Below are 21,764 nucleotides of genomic sequence, written 5' to 3' on the forward strand. Positions count from 1 at the left end.
AATGATAGAACTGAAAGGAGAAACAGACAAATTGACAATTACAGCTCGAGACTTGTCTCAATAATTGATAGAATAATGACAGAAAGTCAGCAGGACACTGGTGAACACAACACCATCAAGTCACATGATCTCATCAACATTTTTATAACACCACCCAAACACAGGAGATTACACATTTTTTCCCCCCTCAAGAACATATATCAAGACAGTTCTTCTGCTGGGTCCTAAGGCACCCTTCAACAAATTCAAAAGAACAGAATCCTAGAGTGTGTTCACTGCCCACAATGGAATCCAAATCCAAAAAGAAAACAAAACAAAAAAATTAACTGGAAAATCTCCAAACATTTGGAAAGTAAACAAAATACTTTCAAATACCCCACAGTTCAAAGTGGAAGACTCAAGTGAAATATACAGGCTGAAAGAAAATGAAAATACAACCTGCCATTTCTGTGAGGTTCAACTAAAGCAGTACTGAGAAGGAAACTGATAGGACTCAATGTACTAGAAAAGAGGGAAAATATCCAAGAATAATCTAAGTTGCAGTAAGAAATCAGAAGGAAAAAAAAGAAACACAACTGAAGCAGAAAGAAGGAAATAATAAAGGCAAGAGCAAAAATAAGTAAAATTGAACACAGGAAAACAGTAGAGATAATAAAGCAAAGAGATCGTTCACTGAAAAAAATAATGTTCATGATTCACTAGCAAAACTACCAAATAATATAAGAGAAAACACAAATTCCTCCTAACAAATTAAAAAAGGAATATTACTCCAGAACCTGGAGACATCAAAAGGGTAGTAAGGGATTAATACAAAACTCTACACAGATATACTTGAAAATTTAGGTGAAATAGATCAATTCCTCTAAAGGCACACCTTACCACAAGTCACCCATGTGAAAGAAATGATAGGAATGCTTTGAATTTCAGAATAAGGTGGTAATCTTGAAATTCCCTCCCAAAAAAGAAACCTGCAGGTACATAGAGTGAGTGTTGAGAGTTTAGCTAATACTGGTGCCTCAGGATCCATTCTGTGTGGCCAGGTGGTCTGTAGGGACCTTGAACTGATACTAGCCTTTCCCTTGAGCACATACCCTAATAAGAGCCCACGAAGTCAGAAGCAAACTGTACCTTTTCTTTCAATGGTGTCCATATTGCCTTGGTGGTGATTTCAAAAGCGATACTACTCCTTTTGAAACAAACTACATCGTGTACTCCAGCTTCAAATTGCTACTCATCTCCTGCACCAAGCTTGATGAAAGGGCCCTCCATAACCTCTTGTATCCTCATGTTTGAAAAGCAGAAGTCCATCTTGAAATCTCTTTCTCCCCAACCATGCCAGCTACCATGAAGATTTAATACAGAACAGTCTGCCTTCTAAACATCTCAAAAGTACGTTCAGTCTTTTCCCACATACCTGATGTTTACTGACTGCCTCTCACCTGCACCCTTTCTAAAATTCACCTGACACCTCTTCCTATGTTCCTCTTTGTCCCCCACAGTTTACTCTTCAAATGTTGAGCAGAAAACATTTTCATGCACTCATCTTGCTCCATAAGCATTACCATATTTCAAATGTCCCCAGTTTCTCTTAGGATATAAAGCACAATATTCACGACATAGCCTCCAAAGCCAGCAGTAAGTAAACCTGGTTTTCCCTCCGCCTTCACACCAGGCCGTTTGTATCACAAATCAGGATTCACAATTGCAATCTCAGGTACATCTTGGGAAATTTTAATATCTCAGTTTGAAAGTTACACATTCAAAGATCTATCCAGTATGTTCACATTATTTCAGGACTGTTTTGTAGAATCTTAACTTCTCCACTGTTACCATTAATAAAAATAGAAACTATATAACTACACACATATTAATTACAGATGATTTCATGTACCATGCTCTTTACTATTTCCTATTAGGCTGGTGTCCGTGTGTCTAGTTCACCCCTCTCCCTGCAGTGAAACTGGTTCGTTATTGTTCTTCACATTCTTTGAGGTTTCAGTGCATCCCTGACTGAACAGGTGGAAGACAATTCATATATCCCTGATGAGATGAGGGAATTATGTATTTCTTCCACAGGAGACACAATACAGCCTGAATATGCTGGGGTCATGGTTCATGAGAACAAAAGAGCTAATACTTGGAAAACATGCAATGATTAGTACAGCGACATTCACCAGCCACCAACTAGAATTATCAAAGAGAGGCAAGTAAACATAAATAATGGAAGAAATGGCATTAAACAATACAATGGTGGTCACCAAAACAAGGATGCTTTGGGTGGCTCTGGTCTCAGGGGAGGTCTGGGGGAGAGATTGTTCCTATGGATGCATTGGACCCTCTGCGTGTGACTGTGAAAGAGAAAAACCATGGAGCTGCTGGCCAACGTCATGTGTCCCAAACACAAAATGTCAAGGAAAGATGTCATTGCTGCCTATAATGAGCCTGTGATCTTGTCTCTACACTGTGAAGCACAACAATATCCCAAACACTTTTTTGGTAATAGTTTTGTTGTTCCATTTACAGTCATATAAATGGGAAAAAACTTATTTGCTAGCATGTGGAACACCCTGCACAGGATACTTGAGGGGCCAATGTACTTTGGAGCTTTCACTTTAAGCTCTGCCCACCTGGAGTTCCCAGGGCTGATCGTGATGGCCTGGAAGACACTCAAGGGCAGGTGGAACAAAGGGACATACCTCTGGCCACTCCGTGAACATATAAAAGAACATAGCATCCATAATAAATGGTGAAATGTTTCAGCCCTAGCGCTGCCATCGTCTCTGGGATTCCTCTAGAGAGAATGGGCAAGGAGTTGGCTACACTCAGGTGCCTGAGAACCAACTTTGTGGATCTCGGCTTGCATCCCCTGAAGCAAAGGGACATCTAATGATAGAAGAGTGAGAAACTGCCCAGGATTCCAATGACTATGTGGAATAGGAAGATCACTACTACATTCAAATCCACCGAGGCCATTCTGTCATTGTCCAGAACTCACACGTAGAGGATTCTGCATGAAAATAATGAGTTTTGGGCTACACTTTCATGGAAAATAAAATCTTCACTTACCTCTCCCTTTCCCTGAGAGTGAACATCTAAACTCTATTGTCTTTTGTTAAGAGATGTCCAAAGTTACATGTGTGTCTTTTTATAGCACTTACAATGTGTGGGTCACTGTTATTACTGCTTTCCCTATTGCAACTTATATAATATTCACAACCCTATGAGTTAGGAATTAACATTACTCTCATTCTATAGACGAGGAGAATTTAACCATGGGAAGTTAAGTGACTCATGTAAATAGCAGAGGAATCACGATTTGAACCTTGGTTGCCTAGTGGCAGTGACATGAATGTTTGCTACGGTACTATACTATGCCAGGAACCTCATTATGGATACACGCACACACATACACACATACACAAACACCTTGTCATATTTTAAATTTATTTTACTTACTAAATCTGGTTTGATCATTTTCCACTTTTGTTTAAGTATTCATAACTAATATAACTATGGAGTGAAGATTCAAAGGTCTTAATAAATTATACATGCACTAAGTAATTTTATTGAGCCAGTCTGATTTATTTAATGCAGACAACTGTTAGGATGGCAGCTGAACTCATTTCATTTTTTGCCTGGACCAAAAGGACAATGGCATCCGTAACAGAAATTATTGGGCAGAACTGCACTGTGTGCTAACATATGGGACATGAAACATCACATAGTGATAAAGCATATTAGGGCAGAAAATAAATTAATCCTATTTAAAGATCTATCACTGTATGTTTGCTATTTTAGAACAAACTGAATCTGGAGCCAATATTTGATTTGGAAAAGCTATTAAAATACAATGCAAACATGCAAAATGGAATTTGAAGACTTCAGCTCTTGGGATCTTGAAAAGCAAGAGAGGTGAGTTAGTGGATTGGAAATACTGTTGAAATGATTTTAAACCAGAAGAAATATAGCTTAAAATTGTCTTTTTTTCTTGATGAGATATTTTTAAATAAATTTATTATTTAAATATTAAAATATAAAACAAAGTCCTTAATTTTTTGCTCTTTAAATCCCTCTGTGGTGACATTAGCTTTTTCTTAAAGTATCTTTCCTAATTTCAGGAAAGAAAATTGTCTTGCAGATCAATAGTCCACAGAGATTTTCAGGAGAGGCACACTTACTGTCTCCATTAAGCACACAAAACTCAAGTTATAGAAGAATAATTTTCAGCACTTCCCATTCAGTCACACTGTTTCTGCTGAGAATCAGGTATTTCAATTGGTTCCATCATATTCATTATCACATGCACATGCCTTCACAGGGCTCACAATATTGCTCCTGAAAATATCTCTGACTCTTGCTCATGGGATTGAATAGCAGATAAGTTCCTAAAGTATAATCTTTTTTTTTTTTTTTTTTTTTTTTTTTTTTTTTTTTTTTTTTTTTTTAAGTAGACTGTTCATGCCCAGTGCGGGGCTTGAACTCATGACCCTGAGATCAAGACCTGAGCTGGGATCGAGAGTTGGAAGCTTGACTGAGCCACCCAGGCGCCCCCTGAAATTATAATCTTGAAGTATCTTAAAATTCAGACTCTGAGCGCACTTGGATCAAACACGAAGAACCCCGTCAATGAGGATTTTGTTAAATTATGTTAGCAGCAGTCATGCACTGATTGAGCAGTCTCTCTCACAAGCTCAGCCTGTGCCGGAAGATTCTTTTCCCAGATATGCTCACCTATGCTCAGCAGATTCCTGCTGCATCTCCCAACCGTAGAGACTGTGGTCTCACACTAAACTAGAAGATTCTCGCAGACTCCTTCCTGCTGCCAGGTCTGGAGGCTGAGTATAAAGTAGCAGGCAAAGCATGTGTGGGAGGGAGGAAGCCAAACCCTGAGATAGAGGTTAGTGATTCTGAGACCTCACCTCCCCAAAGAATTGCCGTCATCATGTCAGCTGTAGTGACAATGATAATTTAACACTTGGGGAACTGAGAACAGTTCTGAAAAAGTCTTTAATTACCAGGATCTATTAGAAGTTTCTAGTGAGCATAGCCAAAGGGATCGTTGGAGTGTTTGAGAGTGACTCTTCCTTTTCCATTATTCCTGCAAGCAGACAGGGTGTCCCATGGAAGGAGGAAATGCTGAGGTCTGAGCCATGAAAGACCAGCCGAGAAGCACACGTGCCTCATTGGATTTTGTGCTTCCCTGAGAATTTCTTTTACCCCAGTCTAATTCTTTGTTACTCCTCACACCCAAGTACCACCACCATTTAAAACTTATGGGCAGAGAGAAAGAATCCTACAAATGACTCAAGAAGGATTTTTCTATTTAAATTTTTTTTTCAACGTTTTTTATTTATTTTTGGGACAGAGAGAGACAGAGCATGAACGGGGGAGGGGCAGAGAGAGAGGGAGACACAGAATCGGAAACAGGCTCCAGGCTCCGAGCCATCAGCCCAGAGCCTGATGCGGGGCTCGAACTCACGGACCGCGAGATCGTGACCTGGCTGAAGTCGGACGCTTAACCGACTGCGCCACCCAGGCGCCCCGGATTTTTCTATTTAAAAATTCTTCAATATCTGCAGTACATTTTAAATCTTCAATAAATGCAAATAAAGAACATGATGTCAATACATGAGAGTTAAAAATATTTGTCCCACTTCCCCAACTCAAAACAAATTAACTAGAAAGCCTATATAAAAATGGACATTTTTTAGGACTATACATTTAAAAAAATTTTTTTTAATGCTTATTTATTTTTGAGAGAGAAACAGAGTGTGTGTGAGCAGGGAGCAGGCAGAGAGAGAGAGAGAGGGAGACACAGAATCCAAAGTAGGCTCCAGGCTCTGAGTTGTCAACACAGAGCCTGACATGGGGCTCCAGCCCACAAATCATGAGATCATGACCTGAGCTGAAGTGGGTCGCTAAATGGACTCAGCCACCCAGGCGCCCCTCTAGGACAATACATTTTATCAAAATTGATTTCAGTAAGATAAGGAGTCCAAACAGACTAATATTCATAGAGAAAAGGAAGACATTTATCAGAGTCCCTCACAAATAAAAGCACCCAGATTCTTCCATTCTTTTAAATAGCAGATAAGCTAATGCTACTTACTCAATTCAAGAGCATCAGAGAAGAAATAAAATTTCCAAATTATCTTTTTATGTCAAATAAAATTCTGATACTAAAACATCCTAAAGTTGGTACCAAAAAGACTGCCACAGAAAGATCTCACATCTGCTTAGATATGGTACCATGTAAAATAAATATAGGCAAAACCCCTGAAAATAATCTAAAAATATGATGACCAAGTGAAATTTATGTCTGGAATTCAAGAATGACTCACTATTAGGAAATTCATTAATATAAGTTCATCATATTTGTGAAGATAAATCAAGAAACTTACTCATAGTTACAAAAATATTATTTGGAAGAATTCAACATGGAAGAATGTGGAATCAAAATACTCAAAATTAGGAATTTCTTTAGGATCTTTCCAACTTGATAAAACGAAGTCCTGTTCTTGCTCTTAGGGAAGCCCTAAAGATAGTCCACTAAGGCCAGAAAAACCACAGTAAAAAAAGTACATGAACGGGGCGCCTGGGTGGCTCAGTCGGTTAAGCGTCCGACTTCAGCCAGGTCACGATCTCGCGGTCCGTGAGTTCGAGCCCCGCGTCGGGCTCTGGGCTGATGGCTCGGAGCCTGGAGCCTGTTTCTGATTCTGTGTCTCCCTCTCTCTCTGCCCCTCCCCCCTTCATGCTCTGTCTCTCTCTGTCTCAAAATAAATAAATGTTAAAAAAATTAAAAAAAAAAAAAGTACATGATCACCCATTGTATTCATTTATCATTATATTAGAGGTTTAGCTAGGGCAATTGATGTGTGTATCTATATTTTTATTATTTATTATTATTATTTTTAAATATAGTTTATTGTCAAATTTGGCTAACATACAGTGTGTAAAGTGTGCTCTTGAGTTTTGGGGTAGATTCCTCTGGTTCATTGCTTACATATAACACCCAGTGCTCATCCCAGCAAATGCCCTTCTCAATGCCCATCACCCATTTTCCCCTCCCCCCATCCCCTCAGTTTGTTCTCTGTATTTAAGAGTCTTTTATGGTTTGCTTCCCTCCCCCTCTGTTTGTATCTATTATTTTTCCCCTTCTCTTCCCCCATGGTCTTCTGTTACGTCTCTCAAGACCCACACATGAGTGAAAACATACAATATCTGTCTTTCTCTGACTGACTTATTTCACTCAACATAATACCTTCCAGTTCCATCCACGTTGCTCCAAATGACAGGATTTCATTCTTTCTCATTGCCAAGTAGTATTCCATTTATATATAAACCACATCTTCCATATCCATTCATCAGTTGATGGACATTTAGGCTCTTTCCATAATTTTAGCCAGGGCAATTTAAAATGGCAGAGGAATTAGAAACAAAGATGTAGAACTATGTTTGCAGATGATACAAGCATACCTCTAGAAACACAATAGAAAATTCACTATGAGAAATAATTCAGTAAGATAATAGGATATAATACCGATATGCAAAAACAATAGCCTTTTTGTACATAGGCTATTTTTTTGAAGATTTTATTTTTAAGTAATCTCTACACCCAACATGGGGCTTAATCTCACGATTCTGTGATCAAGAGTTGCAAGCTCCACCGCCTGAGCCACCCAGGCGCCCCTGTACATAGGATATTTTTATACAATGGCCTATGTATGACAAATAATCATTTACCAGTTATAGTAGCAGGGCCTGCAATTACAAAAGTGTAATGTAAAATGGGGTCGCATGGGTAGCTCAGTTGGTTGAGCATCCAACTTCAGCTCAGGTCGTGGTCTCAAGATTCCTGGGTTCAAGCCCCGGGGGGGGGCTCTGTGCTGACAGCTCAGAGCCCGGAGCCTGCTTTGGATTCTGTGTCTCCCCCTCTCTCTCTGCTCCTCCCCCACTTGTGTGCACACTCTCAAAAATAAATAAATAAATAAACGTTTAATGAAAAAATGCAACATAAAATGAAATAGGGACACGTGGGCGGCTCAGTCAGTTGAGCGCCTGACTCTTGATTTCAGCTCAGGTAGTTATCCCAGCGTTGTGGGATCCCGCCTTGCTGAACATGGAGCCTGCTTGGAATTCTCTCTCTTTCTCTGTCTGCCCCTCTCCCCTGCCTTTGCACTCTCTCTAAATAAATAAATAGCTTTAAAATATGAAATTAACTAGGAATGAATCTAACAAAAATGTGTAAAACTTATATGGGGGAACCAATAAAACATTCCTGTAATATATGAAAGTAGAAATAAATGAATGTAAATTTACATCATGTTCTTGGGTAGAAAAACTCAATATTATAAAAAGATGAGTTCTTCTTCATCTAATTTATGAGTTTAATTCGGTCCTGACCTAGATACCCTCAGTTAGTTTTTTGAACTAGCAATGTTACTGCAAAGATCTTACAGAATAAAGAACAAATAAGAATAGCCACAAAAACTGTAAAGAAAAGAACACCAAAATGAGTATTGTTATTTTTATGATATGTTTATTTATGAACAGACTATTACATCAGTGACATTAAAAATTCAGAAGTATGCCAAAGTGCATAAGAAAACTTAATAACCAGCAAAAACTGTAGTAGGGATAACATCATTAATGCTTAGTATTTGGGAAATGAGAATTCCAATCAAAATGATAATAAATGGTCTTATTCTTCACATCCTACAGCGGGGTAAAGGTCAAAAGAGAAGTCTATATGGTAAAAAATAATTAAAAATGGTCAAATTCCTTCCTAAGACCTGCTTTTCAAGCACCTGACTGTGCCCAACCTCTGGTTAATTGTCTTTTTAAAAAAATTTTTTAAAATTTTTTTTTTTTTTTTTTTTTGAGACAGAGAGGGACAGAGCATGAGCAGGGGAGGGGCAGAAAGAGAGGGAGACACAGAATCCAAAGAAGGCTCCAGGTTCTGAGCTGTCAGCAGAGCCTGATTCGGGGCTCGAACTCATGGAGTGGGAGATCATGACCTGAGGTGAAGTCGGACGCCCAACCGAGCCACCCAGGCGCTCCTGGTTTATCGTCTTTAAAGAAGTCCCTCAGCAACAGATTTGGGTTGAAAAACGTCCTCAATGAGTTTTGATGCATATTGTTTTGTATGTTCAGAGTTGCCAGTGGTGTATCTATTGGTTCCACCTGCTTCTTGAGTGTCTTCCAGAACATCACGATGGTCCCAGAAACTCCAAGATGTTAGAACTTAAAATAAAAGGTCTGCGTGCCTCTCTAACAATCAGCGGCTGGATCCTAACCGTGGGGGTAAATACCACTTTCTCTCTTCTTGTGACTGAGAATGAACAGTGGAAACATCACAAAGAAGTTTGACTGGGGGTGCTGAATAACAAGATCACACAATCACCGTTTGCCTTACTTTTAACTTCCTTCCTGTCGGCCATTTAGGATTCATGATCTGGGCCAGCATTTCCATAGTGTTCAAGCTCTTAAGATATAAGCAGTGGTCCAGCACATTCACAGGAACAACATCTTCAGAATTTCCCTGGAGGTGAGGGTTACCCAAGGCATGCTTGTCTTGATAAGCACCTTTGTATCGTTTTAAGCTCTCTCTTCCACCTTTTCATTTCATTTGGCTCTTTCTGAAAATCCCTGTTGGTGGGTGCTGAACCCCTCTGTCCTAATCACCCCATGTTTTTTTTAACAATCAGCCCTTTTGTTCTCTGGAGCCCTGACCTTATTGTGTCCAGGGTCATCTCTGCACGCTGCAGAAGGAATACACAACCCTCTAAAATGACAAGATACCTATAAACTATTGTAAACTGTTAAACAATATGTAGTCATTTGTTCATTCACTCCTTGCAGAGATTTAAGCACTGGAGGGGGCAGTCACATAATAGGATGTGAAAAGCAAATGCAGCCATCACCTCCTTCAGAATTTCCACAGGAAACAGAAGAGGAGCTATTAACTTGCATATTTCCTATTAGACATTATTAAGAGTGGATATGATACTACTGAAAATGTGAAAACCTAGTTTTACAATTTGCTTGTATTATTCACATATAGAATAGATATCCTTATCACATGTCTCTGGAATTATTTCAAAACCAGTATTTCGTCACTACTAGGAAAAGTTAAATATCTCTGAAAGAGTACACCTTTTAGAAGCTACGTTATCTGCCCTTGGTACCAAGCATTCAGAAACAGAAAACAAAAAGATCAGTTAAAATATTGAATTTTGGGGGCACCTGTGTGGCTCAGTTGGTTAAACCTCGGACTCTGGGTTGTGGCTCATGTCAGGATCTCAGAGTTTGTGAGATCCAGCCCCAGTAGGGGCAGGGGCTCTGCCCAGAGCCTGGTTGGGATCCTCTCTCTGTCTGCCTCTCCCTTGCTTGCGTTCTCTCCCTTGCTCTCAATATAAATAAACGTTTTTTAAAATTTTAATTTTCAAGTGAAAAATAGTTGTCCAAAATAACTGAGAACAAGGATCCTCAAAATTGGAATTGCAGTGATATTTAGTAATTAATGGCTTAAGCAAAATATAGGTGTCATATGGTAGCTCTCAAAGGCGTTTGGATTTATAATTCATCTCGAGAGGCGTGGATTCGAATATCAAATTTAAAGAGAGAGAAATTAATGCACACCCATAGAGGCAGAAATGTTTGTTCTTTTAAAGCACCGTGCCAGCCCTCCGCCCCCACAGCCCAGGGCCTGGAGGGGAACGCCAGGGAACGGAGTTCAGTGAATGGAGAGCAGAAGTGACAATTCAGTGAAAAGCTCAGTTAATACCAAGCTGCACATTCCCCACAGAACAGTTGTGGTGTGGTTTTTTTTTTTAATGTTTATTTTATTTTTGAGAGAGAGTGAGACACAGTGCGAGCAGGGTAGGGGCAGAGAGAGAGAGGGAGATACAGATCCGAGGTAGGCTCCAGACCCTGAGATGTCAGCACAGAGTCCAATGGTGGGCTTGACCCCACAACCCGGGGATCATGACCTGAGCTAAGTAGAGGCTTAACCTACTGAGCCACTGAGGCTCACCCTCACAGAAGAGTTTTGCATGTCTCATTCTAGCGTCCAACACCCACACTGACCACCCCGGATTTTGGTACATTAAACAACGAGTTGTCAGGTGGGTGTCATTCGCCCCACGAGGATCCCCGATCCTAGGTCCCCGCGCTGTTCCGCCTCCCTCGCTGGCGTGCGTCTCCACCACTCGTTACAAATGTTTCCCTGCGCACCGGGCTCAACTTGTCAAACACAGTCGCTCCCAACAGAAGCGGCCCACCCTTCCCCTAAGGTTGTACCCAGCCTGGCTCCAAACGACACCAGGAGGATTGGAAGGAATCCAAAAGCACGACGCGAACCCGCCGGGCAGGAAGGACGCACCGGCAGAAACCCGGAGGAGGATGGCCTGCGGGGCGGGATCCACCGCGCCTCGGCCCCGTCCCACATGCCACGCCCTCGACCCGCCTCGGCCCCGCCCCGCCGCGCACGCGCCAGAGTGCTTTCCCGCAAACCCGGAAGCGGATCGAGCAGAGAAGGGGCGCGCTCGGGTGAGTGAGTCTCCCGTTTTGCTGGTTGGTTCCAGGGCTCGCGCTCCTCAGGCCCCTCCTCACAGCCAGGTTTCGGGGGTCGCCTGGCAAGGTAGAATCCTTGAACCCACTCGTCGTTCTCGCTGGGAGTTCGTCCCTTTCGCCTCTCGCGGCGTGGCCATAAGACGTTCCGAGCCCAGTCAGTCGGTGCGGGTCACGGGCGTCTGCGTTCGTTTCCGGTTAAAATCTCTCTGAGGCACGTTGGGGCCCAGCCTTTCTGCTTTTGGCCTTTACAGACCCCATTTACCTTGCCGGTCATTTTCCTGCTCAGAACCTTTCTCTGACTCCCGAGTCTCCCCCCGGCCCCCACCCCCCACCCCCCACCCCCAACCGCGTCAGGCACAGTCGTCACTGAGGAGGTGGATGCAGGCCCTTCGCGCCGCCGCAGGGAGGGCAGAGTGGGGGCAGAGACGGCGGGGAAAGACGCAGAAGAAATCTGCGGAGTCGGAAAGTGTGGGAAGAACGGCGGGGATTGAAACAGAGGCTGCAGCAGAGTGGGGTCACACGGTTGAAGGAGGAATAGCGAGGGAGGGAAACGGAAATGGACAAAAAGACTGAGGAGAAACAAGGACACAGAGAGACTTATACAGAGAACAAAACACGTAGTGAGTGGTCTGGGACAAAGCACAGGACCCAAACCCTGGTGAGTACTGAATTGATTGGGTATGGGATGTTACGTCGTGACGTACTGATTTGTGGCCCTATGACCTCATTAATCTAAAATTTGGTGAATTGTTCCAGTTATGCAGGAGAGATTGCGAGTTGGGACACCTGGTGTTTGAGGCATCTGCCCTTTCTAAGTATTGCATCGGAAGATAATGCCATTTGCAACCCCTCCTCATCTAGAGGGCAGAGGCCTAGCTCAGTCAGTCAATGAGGGAAGACTTTCTGTAACCACATGGTGCTTTTTACAGGGGCCATTATTAACGGTACTGTTTCTGTCCCCCCTTTTTTCTGTGGCTCGTGGCATTCTTTTCTAAACTTGATGTTATCCCCACACTTGTTTTGGCTTTAATCTCAGAATCCATTGGATAGCTTTTTAATTTCGAAATTATTCTACCTCAATTTTATTGTTCATGAGTTTTACACGCTTTCTACTCTCATATATTGGAAGTATTCTTGGATGTCTGGCAAATAACTTTATAGTATTTCATCACACATCCGTTAAGGATGTTGATAATCTTTTAACACTCAAAGCTAGTTCAGCCAGTTAATTTAATATTCAGCAGTTCTCTTCTTCCCTTAAGTGATCTTTTAAATTTCCTAGTTCTGAGCTGAAGTCTCCAACTAGGTAGATGTTCCCCTCAAGTCCCCTTTGTCTTTTCTTTTTCTTTTTATTTAAAAAAACATTTTTTAAATGTTTATTTTTGCGAGAGAGAGAGACACACACACACACAGAGTGTGGGTGGGGGAGGTGCAGAGAGAGAGGGAGGACAGAATCCAAGGCAGGTTCCAGGCTCTAAGCTGTCAGCACCGAGCCCAACGCGAGTCTCGAAGTCATCATCCACGAGATAGTGACCCAAGCCAAAGTTGGTCACTTGATTGACCGAGCCACGCAGGCGTCCCCCCTTTGTCTTTTCTGTACACATGTTGAAAGGTGGTCTGGATTAATGTGCAACTTTGTTCCAGCAGAGCCCATCTGTTCATAATACAGAGATTGCTCAGACCTCATCCCCACAGGTGACCCTTTTTCGTGTTTTCCAGGACTTGTAACTATTTGTAATTTCATATAGTTTTTCTGGAAAAGAGGAATTAAATGCTTGGGTTTGATTACACCCATGAAAGAGAAGCTTTTCTTGTTCAGGAATATGAAAGGTCATGATCTGGAATTAGGACAGGCCCTTTCCACTTAAACATGTCAAGGCCACCATTTCAGAATTTACTTATACCCAGTTCTGCTCACCCAACTCAGACTTGTTAAGGGTAACTTCATAAAGTATTTCCCCCTCTGACCCCCATTTTACTCACCTTTAACATGACACAATAGACCAAGAATTCTGAACCTGAGCTAATAAGATGCTTGGAATGATTTTCAAAATTGGGTGTGTGTTTGGCAGTTTTTTTGGAGAGTGTGTGCAGTTATCATTAGAGTTTCAATGTGACCCAGTTCCAAAAATAATGAAAACCACTAAGAAAGAGGCAGGAGCATAGTCTCAGAGACAGAGGCTTGCTTCTGTCAGCCCCACCCTCTCTGTGTATCCTAGCTAAAGCTTAAAAATTTGATTGTGTCATCTCTTGACATTAAACCCTCTTACAGCTTCCCATCACCATCAGGACAAAGATCTAAACTCAGTGTAGTTACCAGGGCATTCTGGAGCTGGGGTGGCCCTTAAGTGTTGTTCCAAATTAATGGAATGGACAGGCTTTTATGCCCTGTGTCAACCAGTCATTGTATGCTGGGAGGAGCCCAGAACTTGAGTGAGGCAATTCCTTTTGGTCAAGTGCCAGACAGACAGAGGACAATGTAGTTGCAGTGGAGTGTATTTGAGCAGGGGAGGGCTTCCTGAAGAAATGGGTGAAAAATACACTTGTTGGAATTTATATAGGACTTTATTATCCCTGCATGCCTCCTGTTGCAATGGGCAGCAAAGGACTGTCTTTCTCCTACATTACAACTCTCACCAAATGTATATTGTGGTAGAGGAAGGGGTTATGTTGATTCTAAACATTAAACAACATACTTTTTGTCACACAGTATAAACTTACCTGAGAAAGAAGACCAGAAGAGGGAAAAAAGGAGGAATGGCTCTTTTCCAGGTAAAAGTCATAATTTTGTTGATTGTTCTTTTTCCTAAAATATTACATTTTGGACTTGTTAATACTCTCTGTCTCAGAGGTATCTGGCCTACAATGTTACTCACACCCAGGGCCTTCTCTCATCTCCATTCGGATTCCATCTCACTGTGACCCAGTGACGTGGAACTTGGGAAGATGCCCCTTTTAGGTGGTCATGCTGTAAAGGACTTTCTATGCAAGCAAGGACTGGAGATGGGGAGTGGGCTCTGTGGTGTCCATGAGTTTGGGTAGTAAGGATTCTTCAGAGACTCCTTCTAGATGCCCTTTCAGGTCATATAAACCAGAATTAAAGAGATTATATATGTAAGTGATGTATTAATGTGCACAAGTACCTGAGAAACCCTGGAAAATAAGACTGATGGGGGAAATTTCCTTTGTTTCTACAAATGCCTTTTGATGTTAAACAAGGGAGTCAGTGTGCTTCTGACTCCAAAATATAAGTACTTTGGACTAGAATGGGAAGTTCAAACTAGGAATAAGGAATAGAGAGGGTGTTTTGTTTTGTTAACATAGATTTAAACTGTAGACTCAACAAATTTGTTTAACAGTAAATGTTTTTTAAATTATTTATAGCACATCCATCTCATAAAGACCATGGTGTTCTTTTAGGAACCCTTATGCCACAGATCTTTTAGATAAAAATGTTTATAATTTAGCCAGACATAGGAGAAGAACTTCTGTCATCAGAGAGGATGTTGCTCAATTTCATTTTGCAAATTATTTTTAAGTGGTTTTTTTTTGTTGTTGGTATAAACCCCTCTAGTGTATATGTTTTTTTGGTTTCAATTCCATACAGTGATGCAGTTTAGAAACTCAGTAGTAAAATATCCCCTTCCCTGTCATATCTTCCACCATCACTGATTGTCTTCACTGGCAACAGATGTTCTCTTTATTGCAAATCTTGTAAAAGTGGATTTATATATTGTAATGTGATTTAGAAAATATTTTTCAGTAAATGTTTTATCCTGATATTTTATTCTGCAAATTGAAACATTTACATACTACATGTCTTCAAATTGTTTTCTTGTTAGTGAACATAGAGGTAACCGCTTTTTTAAAAAGACCCTCATTGGAACATTCTCTAAATGAAGATACATGGGTCCTTTACAATCTCTTACTGTTTTGAAGAATGCCATGGTCACCGTTTCTGAGCAGGCCAACTTCACTACAGATATCTAAGGATATTTTAAGATTGTACATCTTAAGCATGATTACCAGGTTAACGATGGTCTTTCTGAGGAGTCACAGGCATTCCACTTAGTAAAGATTTTAAATCAACTGTCTTGAACATCCTCAGCTAAAGGGAAATGTGGAAGAGAACTAAGAGGTAGGAGAACAATGTTTCAACAAATAGAAAATATCAGTAAAGAGATATAAATTATAATAAAGGGATGGAATAGAAATTCTGGAGCTCTGGGCGCCTGGTGGCTCAGTTGGTTAAGTGTCCGAGTTCAGCTCAGGTCATGATCTCATGGTCCGTGAGTTCAAGCCCCGAAATGAAAACATAGAGGTAAATCTTCATGACCTTAGGGTTGGCAGTGGATTTTTATATATGATACCAAAAGCAAAAGAGAAAATGACTAAGTAGATAAATAGGTCATCATCACAATCATGTCTGTGCGCTGAAGGACGTTATCACATAAGTGAAACAGTCTACCAAAAGGGAGGAAATAATTGCAAATCACAAATTTAGTAAGGGCGCAGAACCTAGAAATATATGAAGAACTTCTACAACTCAACAACCAAAATACAAAGAGCCCAATTTGTGAAATAGTCAAAGTACTTTAATAGACGTTTCTCCATAGAAGATATACAAATGAAACAAGCACAAGAAGAGGTGTTCAATGAAAGTAGTCATTAGTAAGATGCAAAGTCAAAACCAAATGAGTTATCATTTCACACCCACTAGGATGCCTGTTGTAAAACAACAACAACAAAAAATAAGTGTTGGTAAAGATGTGGAGAAATTAGAATCACAGCACATTGCTGTTAAACTATTGCAGCTGCTGTGGAAAAGAGTGTGGTCGATTCTCAAAGTATTAAACCATGTGACCCAGTAATTCCACTCCTAGGTGTATATCCCAAAGAATTGAAAACAGATATCCAAACTTACTGCACTTGAAAGTTCATAGCAACTTATTAACATCAGCCAAATGTGGTAACAACCGAATGCCCATCAGTAGTTGAGTGAATATGGTCAGTCCTATGGAATACTCTACAGACAGAGGAAAGGAAATGTACCACTGATACATACTATATTATGGATGAACCCTAAACATTATTCTGCATGAAAGAAGGCAGATGCAAACAGTCACATTTTTGATATCATTCCACTTACATGAAAAGACCCAAAATCGGTAAATCCATAGAGACAAAAGCATCAGTGGTTGCCAGGGACTGGGGAATAGGAAGCGCCTGTTAATGGGTAAAGGATTTCGTTTGGGGATGATAAAAATGTTTTTGATCTAGACAGGTGATGTTTGTGCAACACTGTGAATTCACTAAATGCCACAAAGTGGTACTTTAAAATGGCAAAATAGTTCTTTAAAATGGCTAATTTTATGTTAATTGTAGCTCTTCAAAATTATCTTGCACGGATCAAAGGGCACTCACTCCAGCCAAGTCGGTCTTTACACGTCTCTGCTTCTCTAATTTTGTGTCTACTTGGTGAAATGTGTTTTTATTTCAGGGATGGTTAACATTCAGGGATGTGGCCATAGAATTCTCTCAGGAGGAGTGGGAGTGCCTGGACCCCGCTCAGAGGGCCTTGTACCGGGACGTGATGCTGGAGAACTACAGGAACCTGGTCTCCCTGGATGAGGATAACTTCTCTCCAGAAGTTGGTAATTAACTTTTTATGTCTTTGCATTTTCTATTGAGAGCCCCTGATGTGATCATAGGAGTTTCAAATCCCTATTCTTTTTTTTTTTTTTTAATTTTTTTTTTTTAATTTTTTTTTTTTTTTAACGTTTATTTATTTTTGAGACAGAGACAGAGCATGAACGGGGGAGGGGCAGAGAGAGAGGGAGACACAGAATCCGAAGCAGGCTCCAGGCTCTGAGCCATCAGCCCAGGGCCCGACGTGGGGCTCGAACTCACGGACCATGAGATCGTGACCTGAGCTGAAGTCGGATGCTTAACCGACTGAGCCACCCAGGCGCCCCTCAAATCCCTATTCTTAAGAGAATGATTGCAGCTCTTTTTATTGAGAATGGAAAGGTTCATAATGTAGCAAATGGACTCCAACTTCCCTTTTCTTCAGAAGTTCTGCATTCCTGCTTATTTAGGTAGTTGCAGAACATTAGCAGTCAGAAAACCTTAAGGTTTTCTGCTCCCTTAAGGTTTAAGGGAACTGGTGATAAGGAACATTGGGTGTTATACGTAAGTGATGAATTACGAAATTCTGCTCCTGAAACCAATATTACACATGTTAACTAACTAGAATTTAAATAAAAATCTGGGAGTCGGGAATAGGATTTAAAACCCTTAAATTCTTGGAGCACCTGGATGGCTCACTCAGTTAAGTGTCTGACTTCAGCTCAGGTCATGAGCTCACTGTTACCAGGTTTGAGCCCTGCATCGAGTTCTGTGCTGCCAGCTCAGAGCCTAGAGCCTGTTTCAGATTCTGTGTCTCCCTCTCTCTCTTTCTGCCCCTCCCCTGCCCATGCCTTCTCTCTCTCTCTCTCTGTCTCTCTAAAAAATAAAAAACATTAAAAAAAATTTTAAACCTTGAAAATTCTTAGTAAAGTCAAATTTCACGGACATCTTTAAAGATACGGCTCAGAGACAATGAAGTTGGGGAAAAAAAGGAAACCTTATGGCGAATTTTTTAAAATATCTGATTCTGTGGTCTTACCCTTGTGCTTTTGGTTTAGTAGTTCTTGCAAGAGAACCAGATCTCTGCATACCTAAAATACCCATTAAGCATTTAGGTAGGTAGTTGACTAAGTTTTGAAATATGTTTCTACACCCACATATACTGAATGTCCTTTCTTGTTTGCTGAACAAAGAGCTGGAAATGTGTTCTGGAAGAACAAAGCAGATCATGTTCTGTTTTTCATTATAAACGGAAATCTCTTCTTGAGCTGAATATCATCTCCATTTTGGAAGAAGGGAAAGAGCGCTGGACTGTGGAAAGTGAAGTGAAGATAGGGGAACATCCAGACAGGTGGGAATGTATTGGGGTATGAGCACAAGTCAGAGCTCAGGTGCACAGAGAGTAAGCTGCTCCAGTAAATACTGTTTGGGAACGATTTGTGGAAAAATACAAGTTTATTTCTTGTAAGCTTTCAAAGGAAATCCTTCCTCACCCACACACACTTCTCTTTCTGTTATTCAAATGTATATATCAAATGTGTACATGTCTAAACTCCCACTGTTATGACCTACAACACTGTTACCTGGCCCCTCTGACCATACTGGTGCCGTGGTTTGAGAGGAACTGGGATGGCTGTCCCTAAGAAGTCTTTTCCCTGATCCCTGTTGGTTCTCATTCCATACAGGTCAGAGGTGAGGCCTCTGTAGTGCAGACCCCAGGACCTGTTCACTTTCCATTTCCATTTTGTTTCCCTGGGAGAACTTCTCAGGAGATAAACAAAGTGTAGTATCTGTCTAATAAAGTAGAGCTAAAGTTTATCTCTTTCCTGGGCCATCCTGGCTTCTTAGGGTCGGGCCATTGTGCATTAATTAGGAGGAAGTCATGATGTGGATAATTCCAAAAAGTGAAAATCCAAAATTAGATGTAGTTGAAATATAGCACAGCTTACTGACATCTCTAGTTAGCTTTTCTGTAGGAAAAACATGTATCATTCCACAGATGTTTATTGCATTCCTGGTATATGCAAAGTCATCATATTGATAAATTTTGGATTGTGGTTTTTGTTTTGTTGGTTTTGGTTTTGGTTGCTTTAAGCACTCAAGAGGCAGCAGCAAGTTTTGATTTTAAGTAATTTCTGCATCCAGCATGGGGTTTGAACTCACAGCCCCCAGGTCAAGGGTTGCATGCTCTACAGACAGAGCCAGCCAGGCATCCCTCTTTTGTTTTTTTTTGTTTTTTTTTTTTTTTTAACATTTTAATTACTTTCACCCATTTCTGCCACTGTCCTCAACTTCCTGTCTTTAGCAATCACAAATATGTTCTCTGTATCTAAAAGGGGTTGTTTTGATTTTTTTAGACTCCACGTACAAGAGAAATCATACTGTATTGGTCTTTGACTTCTTCCTTATAGCGTAAAGTCCTCGGGATCCATCCATGTTGTCACAAATGGCAAAATTCTGTTCTTTTTTATGGCTGTATAATATTTTGTTGTATATATGCATCTTTATTCTTTCACCCGTCAATGGACATTTGGACTGTTTCTGTATCTCAGCTATTGTAAATAGTGCTACAGTGAATATCAGAACACATCTGTCTTTTTAAGTTAGTAATTTTGTCTTCTTCAGATAAATACTCAGAAGTAGAATTGGTGGATCACACAGTAGTTCTCCTGGCTGCACCAATTTTGGCTCACACCAACAGTGCACAAATTGTCCACCTTGTCACCAACACTGGTTATTTCTTGTCTTTGATAACTGCCATTCTAATAGGTGTGAAGTGATAGCTCACTGTGGTTTTGACTTGCATTTCCCTGATGATGACTGATGTTGAGTATCTTTTTATGGTCCTGTTAGTCATCTCTAGGTCTTTGGGAAGTATCTATTCAGATATTCTGCCCATTTCTTAAATTGGATCATTTGAGCTTTTTTTTGGCTATGTTTGGACCATTAGCCCCTTATCAGATACATGATTTGCTAATATTTCTCTCATTCAGTAGGTTGTCTTTTTGTTGAAAAAGTGTTTCCTTTGCTGTGCAGACACTTTTTAGTTTGATGTAGTCCCACTTATTTTTGCTTTTGTTCATTTTTCTTTTGGTGTCGAGAATAAAAAAAAAAAAAATCATTGCACACCTGTGTCAAAGACCTCATTAGACCCTTTCTTTTCTTTTAGAAGTTTTATAGTTTCAGGTCTTAGATTTAAGTCTTCAATCCATTCTGAGTTAAGTTTTGTGTATGGTATCAGACAGTGGTCCAGTTTTATGCTTTTGCCTGTAGCTGTCCAGTTATCACAAACAATCTATTGAAGAGATTGTACTTTACCCATTGTATAGTTATGTCTCCTATGTTGTAAATTAATTGACCATGTCTGTGAATTTATTTCTGCGCTCTATTCAGTTCTGTCCATCTATGTGTCTATTTTTATGCTAATACCATACCGTTTTAATTACCACAGATTTGTAATCAGGGAGTTTGAAATTGGGAATGTGATGCTTTGTTCTTCTTTCTCAGGCTGCTTTGGCCATTCGGGGTCTTTTGTGGTTGCATAAAATTTTAGATTTTTCTATTTTGTGTGTAGGTTTTTATGTCGACAAATTTTCAACTTATTTGTGTAAATACCAAGGAGTATGATTGCTAGATCATATTTAAGAGTATGTTTAATTCTCTAAGAAGCTGCAAACAGTCTTCCAAAGTGGTGTACCATTTTGCATTCCCACCAGCAGTGAATGAGAGTTCTTACTGCTCCATATCCCCACTAGTATTCAGTGTTAGTGTTCTGGATTTTGGCCATTCCCATACATGTGGAGTGACAGATCATTGTTATAACACACATTGTCCTCAACTAAATCTATGGCATTCTTTAAACTGAGAATTTATGATATCTTGAGAACATACTTTTTTTGTGGTTTTTTAAAGTTACTGCCTTAGTCACAGAAATATCATGAAATTGATTTGCCATAGCTTTTTATATAATAATACATTATTTTGGGGCACCTGGATGGATCAATCAGTTTAGCATCTGACTCTGGATTTGGGCTCAGGTCATGATCTCACAGTTCAAGAGTTTGAGCTCTGCACTGGGCTCTGTGCTGACAGTGTGGAGCCTGTTTGGGATTCTCTCTCTCTGCTCCTCCCCCACTCTCCCTGTTACTCTAAGTAAATAAACTTCAAAAAAAAATTATTGTATGTGTCTCCTGGAACATGTATATATTAAATAGTTCTCTTGAGTACCTAGAAATGGAATTCATGGGCTATTCAGTTTGATACTTTTCAAAACAAATGCTGAAACAGATGTCAGTCTACACTCTTCCTATAACACCATACTGTCTCCTTTTTGATATTTTCCACTTTCACCTCATACCAATACTATACATTCTTACAGGATGAGTCCGTATTATGCCTGTTGCTAAATCAGTTCCTTTCACCAAGGTCAGGCGTTTAACTTACAACACAACCATGTTCCCATAAATGTGCAAGCACAAGCACGGTCGCCACATGGCCTGAAACTCCTTGGGCTTCACTCTTGCTTTTCTGAATCCAAGTCCTGGCCTTTCCTCAGATTTTTT

General features: G+C 40.5%; 1 protein-coding gene and 1 pseudogene across 3 annotated transcripts in view; one reads left to right on the forward strand and one right to left on the reverse strand.

The window, feature by feature from the left end:
- Window positions 1-2,057: 2,057 nt before the first annotated feature.
- Window positions 2,058-3,420, reverse strand: LOC125916076 (vomeronasal type-1 receptor 2-like; annotated as a pseudogene).
- Window positions 3,421-11,507: 8,087 nt separating this feature from the next.
- LOC125915634 (zinc finger protein 677-like) overlaps window positions 11,508-21,764 on the forward strand; it is a 36,235-nt gene continuing 25,978 nt past the window's right edge. For all 3 annotated transcript variants that reach the window (XM_049621567.1, XM_049621566.1, XM_049621565.1), the window contains exons 1-3: window positions 11,508-11,550; window positions 14,285-14,346; window positions 17,075-17,228. In XM_049621567.1, coding sequence (XP_049477524.1) covers window positions 14,332-14,346; window positions 17,075-17,228 — 169 coding nt within the window. In that variant the 5' untranslated portion in view covers window positions 11,508-11,550; window positions 14,285-14,331. The remainder of the gene's footprint in view (window positions 11,551-14,284; window positions 14,347-17,074; window positions 17,229-21,764) is intronic.

The sequence above is a fragment of the Panthera uncia genome (assembly GCF_023721935.1).
Source record: "Panthera uncia isolate 11264 chromosome E2 unlocalized genomic scaffold, Puncia_PCG_1.0 HiC_scaffold_19, whole genome shotgun sequence".
Lineage (NCBI taxonomy): Eukaryota > Metazoa > Chordata > Mammalia > Carnivora > Felidae > Panthera > Panthera uncia.